Source organism: Poecilia latipinna, unplaced genomic scaffold, assembly GCF_001443285.1.
Source record: "Poecilia latipinna isolate Pla-1442-1.1 unplaced genomic scaffold, P_latipinna-1.0 Scaffold263, whole genome shotgun sequence".
NCBI lineage: Eukaryota > Metazoa > Chordata > Actinopteri > Cyprinodontiformes > Poeciliidae > Poecilia > Poecilia latipinna.
Genome location: NW_015112879.1, coordinates 238,062 through 245,034, shown reverse-complemented (window position 1 = coordinate 245,034; position 6,973 = coordinate 238,062). Strand labels below are relative to the sequence as shown.

Below are 6,973 nucleotides of genomic sequence, written 5' to 3'. Positions count from 1 at the left end.
TTTGGAGTCTTTTAATGAGGGTCAATAAAAAAAAAGGTTGACAAAAAGCAATAAAAGATATTATAAGAAAAAAAAAAAAAAAAAAAAAAAAAAAGGAGGAGGAGGAGGGAGGACAGGACAGCGTTAGCCTGCAACCTTTTTGCCTTGTTGCTCTTTCAGGTCAGGGATTTAGATCTTAATAAGGTTGCTCATTATTATCCACAGAGCATTTGTATGAAATCAAGGTGCACCATGATCTGACAACCGGGATTTCTGTTGTAAATTAGCTAAAAAAAAAAAAAGCTAATTAGTTTAATCTTTGAATATTGCAATTTTTCTCCTCATCGTCACTGTTTCACGAGGGAAAGGCAGCAATTCGCAGCATGCGTTGCTTATCTGCATCTTTTGATTGCATGCAGTGTTGATGATGAGGGCAGGGATTTAATGGGGAATTAAGGGTTCCGCAGAAAAACAACAACAAAACAACAGCTGCAGCATGTTGAGTTCTATATGCAGTTTTTGTTTGCTGTGAATGTGACCATATGGTTAAGGCAGTGTTCACACAAAGGCCACAGGAAACACCTCAGGATAATTACACAAGCATGTAAACACACAGCCTGAAAATGGTGCACACGCATTACATAAGTGGTAAAAAAAAAATTAAAAAATTGGAAAATAGGGTGTATTTAGAAGGACTTTATTACAAATAAACATCTCTCACTCATACTCTGTGGATCACACACACACACACACACAGGTTGTTATCATAACCAAGCAGCATGACAGCTGTACATACCTTACTTTGTGGTCCTCCTCTGCCTCTTTCTAGCTGTTCTTCTGCCCTTCTCTTATCATCCCTTGTTTTTTGTATCACACACTTACGGTTGCACACACACACATTCACACACACACGCAGGCAGGAAGGCAGGCGTGCTCACACAGAGCGGAGTGTTTGAATCTGACAGATTTCTCCCAGCTCAGTACTCTTCTCTCTCATTTCTCACACACACACACACGCACTCACACACAAACAGCCCTCCCCCTCCATCTTTCAAAATATGCCAGATAGCCTCTCCGCTCACGCCAGAGCAGCGTCTCTCCTCCCACTGCCGTACGCATCAGTGAGAAAGCCCCAACCCGAGCCCAAGCCACGCCCCCTCCCCTCTCCAGTCCCCCTCTCTCCTCTCCTCTCCTCTGGGCGGCTATAAATACCGCTGCTGCTATGAATACACCGTCTTTCTCCCTCAGCATCTCCCACTCTCCCTCCATCCATCCATCTATCCATCCTTCTTTTCATCCTTCCTTCCATCCCGCGCCTGCGCTACCGTTCCTCCATCTCTGCTTCAAAACCTGCTTTCTGACGATGACCTTGTGTTACCACAACAGCAAGATGCAAGTGATGGCGAAGGAGAAAGAAAGAGCAACGTTTCCCTGCAGACTTGGTTGTTTCTTTTTTTCGAGCCGCTCTTCTCTCCGGGTTTCCTGTCTGTTACAGCGGACGTGTTCCTTTTTTTTTCTTTAAACTCCTGACAGCTGCCCTTACAAATTTCACCATTTCTTCAAAATATAGTCCAATCTGTGCACATTATGAATAGTTGCCTATGTTACTGCTGCTTTACAGCAACATAAGAATAGGGAAGCAACATTTTAAAAAACAAGTGCCAATGTTCAGTGGATAGAATGTGAACTTTCAGTGCAATCAGCAGCATCCTGTCTTCTACTTCTAACCAGGGAATGAGGTTAACCAACATCTGGTTATGTGCACCGAGGGTGCACTTAGACAAAATCAAATCTTTGCCTGTAAGGTCGTATGGCATGGAATGGACATAATTAATCCTAGCGTTCATGGAGCTCTGGGGTGTAATAACTTCATACGTGAAACACGAAAGCAAGACAAAAGGCTTCTCTACCTGGCCTTTTGTCAGGAGACAAACATTTCTGCTGATGTGCCCCTCTGATGCTGGGAGATAGAGACAAGCCACAAGGCGCTCTGCACACAACCATATAGGGTAACAAGCCTCACATCTTCCGTTAGTCTTTCCGTTTGTCATATTTGTTGTTTTTTTTTGTTAATGTTACTGAATTGAAGACATTGGCATTTCACCCATATCATACTGCATTGCCAGGCACAAATGTTCCCCAACCTTTTCTCATGTTTTATCACATTTAAATCACAAGCTTCAGTTTATTTTACTAGAATTGTATGAGGTATGGCAACAAAGTGGCGTGCAGTGGCTTTGGGGCTCTAACAGCTTTTCACAAATGGCGACTGAACAAAAACTGTCCACTGACGATATCCACCATTGGTTTTAGCTGTCAAGTTGTCAATATAAGGCACTAAATCTTAAACGTATGTGTGATATGTGAAAGAAAAGAGATGCAATGCTTTGCTACAACTTAATTCTACGAGAGCTAGATAACAAGGTCAGTAAAAGGTTTTCACTTTGTTTGGAAAAATGCACACATTGTTAAAGTATTTTGTAGATACATATAAACTTTGTCCAAATTCTGTCCTAGGTTTGAACAAAATTATTCAAAGGAAAAACAACCAAGTAACCTGAAGGTCAGAAGTTTGATTAGACCTCAAAACTGAATAATAAATATTGGTATCAGTATTGGCGACATGAGCCCTGAATTTACTTGGTATCGGTTTGTTGGAGCACCGACTCTTCAAGACATTTTGTTTCACTAGATTTTTATTCATAGCAATGTGTAAAACCATATATTCCCTTCTGTCCATTTCAAAGTTATATTACTTTCTGTTCGCCTTTTCACATGAAATTCCAACAGGATCACTGAATACTGTGGTGGCAACATGACTAAATTTGGAAAGGTTCAAGGAGTAGCTGTACTGCTATAAGGCACTTCATAAAAAAAAAAACAACAATCCTGTTCAATGGAAGAAACGGATTGAAAACCAGATACCAAATTTGTCTCCATAAATGGTACAGGAAATGATGAAGTGCTGCTTAAAAGGTAACGCACTGAAAACCAATGATGAGTCATCGGTGTGTATGTGGGAGCAACTGCAAGTTTCAGGGTCAAACTGCTCAGATGAGAGTTTATGTCAGGATGTGCACGTGCTGACGTGCTTTATGGCTGCTCCCCTGTAAGCTTAAGGGCCGCCTGCAGGTTCTGTGCGGACTCCGCGTGCGTCCTCTGGGAGCCCCTGAGAGCTTCCTGGAGGTCCCCAGGGGACACCAGGTGGAGTCGGAGCAGAGAGTTCATCAGCTGGGAGCGAGCAACGCCAATGAAAGAGTGCGACAAAAAGCATGAGAGGCCTCCGCCGGATTTTGTGGTGTAAAGAGGGACTCGGACCATTCCCAGCACCTGGATGGAGAGAGAAGAGGAAGAGGTGATGCCGGAGCTGAGCGCATCACCTGATCCTGCAAGTCGCTCGCCTTTCATCGCTCATTACCTCCAGACCGTGATCGGCTGCGGTGGACGCAGCTGCTTTCTCTATCTCCCGAATCTGCTCCTCTTCCATCTTCTTCACGTAGAAGTGAAGGATGAGGCGGGAGGAAGAGGAATAGGTGCCTGAACGAGGAGGGCTAAAACAAGACTCCACGTGATCTTCCTTAGAAACTGGCACAGCCACGCCCAACTCCTCCAGTAATTCCCTGGTAAGCCCCTCCTCCAGGGTCTCCTCCAAGGGGTTAACGAAACTAATGTGTAGAAAAAACGAGGGTAGACCATTACTCAATCGAAATGATAATGCAATCCAGTACTTCCACGAGACTCCAGAGTACACAAGACAACTGAATGATTCTTAAACAGCAAAGCTTGTAAGGACTACAACCTACTTTACCTATTCACACTGTCACTTCATTGGTTAGAAAGTGTTTATAATAATACAAGGAATAGAAAGAAACAATGACAATATCGTAACTAAAAAAGCAAATAGAGTGCAGATTATTAAGGGAAAGTAATCAGACATAAAAACAATCTGAAACCAGGTTATTGCAGCTTTACACTAATTCCTCAATCAGAAGACTTCTGCTGTGTCTTTGTTGATGCAAAGCAATAGTGCTGGTAACTGCAACCCCCCTAATTTTCACTAACTAATATAGTCTTGCATTAGCACTAATAACACTTTAAATTTTGACATAAAACATGCGTGTAAACAAAGAACACTTTTGGTTCAAGTGTAGAGCTCGGGTCTACCCCAGAAAATCTGAGCTCACCAAGAAGCATGAGTCACAACAAAACCTTTTGTTTATAGAGGTAAAAGAAAATGATGTGCAAAAAGGCTGCATACATGGCTGGATATCTGGAAAAACAAATAACTTTTTATGCATTTTGACCTTTCATTTGTACAAAAACTGTTTATTACTAAAAGCAATTATTTCTAAAACCTCAGACCTCAGTGTGTTTTAGGCGAGACCTTAAATCCACAGGTGAGCCTCCAATTACCTCACGTTAACCTAACCGGTTTGTGGAAGGGAACCCAAAAGGTTTGACCCAAGTCATACAGTTTAAAAGACCATTGTCCCTCATACTGAACAAATTTATATAAACTTCTGAATTCCAAGAAAGTTGCAAAAAAAATCTCTAAAAATATTCTGACATTTAGCAAATAGGAATAATTTTGATCATTCCAACTGGCCTAAAACAAGAGAAGTTTAGTTATTATTTACAAACATCTAATCATTTCTGTTTATTTTCATATACCTCTATAAATAATGTTGGGTTATATAAATCTTCCTAAAACTTCATTAGTGTTCACTAAAAGTTCATTAGTGAAGTAAATTTCAGCAAAAAGAAACTTCAAAGTGCTTTACATGATTAAAAAAACCAAAAAAACCTGACATTAAAGTGAGAAAATAGGGAAATTATTTCTTGGTTTGTTACATAAGGTCAAGATGTTGGTGAATGACGCACCAGCAACTCTGTCACTCCTGTAATTCACAGACAAAAGGACACAAGTGATTCACATTTAGCCGAATACTAATCGGTTTGATGAACAGAGTGTTAAAAAGGCTATAATAAGAGCCTTCCTATACAAAGGGACTCCTCATGCATGTCTGATCTTTCATAGTTCGTCTTTTGCTGCTTCAGTATTCTAGAGACAATGTGTGAAAGTTATTGCTGTGCTGTGAAAGATTGATATCTTTATTTTGTGGTGGCTGCTCATAAAGATGGATTAGAATAAGCTAACTTGTTCACATTATATATAGAAATCTAAAACTTACATTTATTTTCCCATCTTCCTTACTACTTTGTCTTTATACATTATAGAACTTTGACTGGGCCACTCTATTGTATGAGTATTAGGGGTGGGAATAGTAAATGGCTTTGTACTTGTATAGGACTTTATCAAGTCCAGAGGACCCTAAAGTGCTTCATACAACATTCATTCACTCACACATTCACACGCTGATGGTGACAAGCTACTGGATAGTAGCCACAGCTGCCCTGGGCCAGACTGGCAGCTGCCACGCAGCGCTGCCCTCCTGGGCCCCCCCAGCAGGCAAGGTGGCTGAAATGTCTTGCCCACGGACTTCGTCCCGACAGATTGGTGGGCGAAGTCCTCCCACCATACACAAACTGTTAAAACTTTGAGCTTCAGATTGGTGTTACAAAGTAAAATCTGCAAAAACCAGCCACCGGACAGACAGCTCTTCCCCCCAGGCTGCCTCTTAATTGAACACAATCAACCACTTACAGCCTGAGTAGTCAGCTACTCTACAGTAAAGCAAAATAAACATATCTGCACTATCACAACTGCCTTTCTTTTTTCCTTTCTTTATTTTAAAAAATGGCTACACAAACACATACACATGCTGTTCCTTTTGCCCTTTATTTTATCTCTTCTAAAGTTGACATATTTATACTTAATGTCTATTTGCTCTGAGTGCTTGAAACCAAAGTCAAACTCCTCATTTGTGAAAATAATCATGGCCATGAAGCTGATTCTGATTCTTCTGGTCATTTTTCAGTCTACAAATTCTCCCAGGTGAGCTGTGGATATCTGCAGCTCCTCTAAAGTCGTTCCGGTTTAACACGACAGTTTGAGAGGCTGATTTATACTCAGGTTAAATTAAGCAATTTATAAACAACCATAGATGAAACTCACCCACCAGGGAAGCCCAGCAGTCCATCAAAGCGCATCTGCATCTGTTGAAGGTGACAGAGGCCTGTCAAATACTCATAATGTCCATTCAAAGAGACACAGGGAAACGTGAGGAGGTTTATCTTAAAATAAGGTGATGTCAATGTTTATATGTGATATAAAGGAGCTCATTTTGGTTCATGTACAAGGCTGTTAAAGAAAGTCACCACCCAAACTGTGCTCACCAGAACAATGTACCGGATGGGAATCCTGCCAAACAGCTGAGATGCCGTCTCAGAGTAGAGCAACACATGACATGCATGCCTGCAGCAGGTGCATTCCAGTGCTTCGTCCCTCGACATCTGGCTGCTTGCCATCTACAAGCACAACCACAAACACAAAGAGAATATTATCACATGCTGTCACACATCAGTGACTCCTGATCGTGTTTTGAGTAAATTGCAAAACAAGGGAACTTGCTCCTTTTGTAATCTGTTCTCCCTTCTTTCTGTGCAGGGTCAAAAGTCTTGACTGCAAGCAGCTGACCAGCCTGGAGAAACCTCTGTATTTAGGAGAAGTCATGGAAAGGAGGAAGTAGGAAGGTAGAGCTTTTTCTTACTTGATAGTAAGCACTTTGGCTCCCTCTGTCTGTGTGGAGCAGGTTTATAATTCTCTGAATTTTTATTTTTTTATTACAGTTAAATAGTTTTGCTTTTGTGTATTACAGTACACAAAAAATATTCACATATACCATTGTTGATGGAAATATAATTTCACAAGTACTACCTTTAGCACAGTTTAATGTTTAAATCTGAACTAACCCCATAATAGAAAGGCGGCAGATCATCCCATGAAGTTGCATAACTCGGGTAAGCAACGATCTAGAAAAGTAAATATATTTAATGGGCATTATTTCTACTTCAGAACATATTCACTTTATTT

The 6,973-nt window shown here is 41.0% G+C and overlaps 2 protein-coding genes across 7 annotated transcripts in view; both read right to left on the bottom strand.

Moving 5' to 3' along the window:
- Nucleotides 1-1,116, bottom strand: part of arhgap4b (Rho GTPase activating protein 4b) — a 45,211-nt gene extending 44,095 nt beyond the window's left edge. The window contains exon 1 of one of the 3 annotated variants that reach the window (XM_015033304.1): nt 776-1,116. The gene's annotated coding sequence lies outside the window, so the exon portion shown is untranslated. The remainder of the gene's footprint in view (nt 1-775) is intronic. The other 2 variants (XM_015033301.1, XM_015033302.1) reach the window with 2 other exon arrangements.
- Nucleotides 1,117-2,657: 1,541 nt separating this feature from the next.
- The window catches only part of LOC106947946 (U8 snoRNA-decapping enzyme), an 8,759-nt gene continuing 4,443 nt past the window's right edge, over nt 2,658-6,973 (bottom strand). For 2 of the 4 annotated variants that reach the window (XM_015033299.1, XM_015033300.1), the window contains exons 2-5: nt 6,277-6,408; nt 6,056-6,096; nt 3,398-3,644; nt 2,658-3,309 (exon numbers count right to left, since the gene is read on the bottom strand). In XM_015033299.1, coding sequence (XP_014888785.1) covers nt 3,073-3,309; nt 3,398-3,644; nt 6,056-6,096; nt 6,277-6,408 — 657 coding nt within the window. In that variant the 3' untranslated portion in view covers nt 2,658-3,072. Of the gene's footprint in view, nt 3,310-3,397; nt 3,645-6,055; nt 6,097-6,276; nt 6,409-6,511; nt 6,649-6,852; nt 6,909-6,973 lie in introns of those variants that run through there. The other 2 variants (XM_015033298.1, XM_015033297.1) reach the window with 2 other exon arrangements.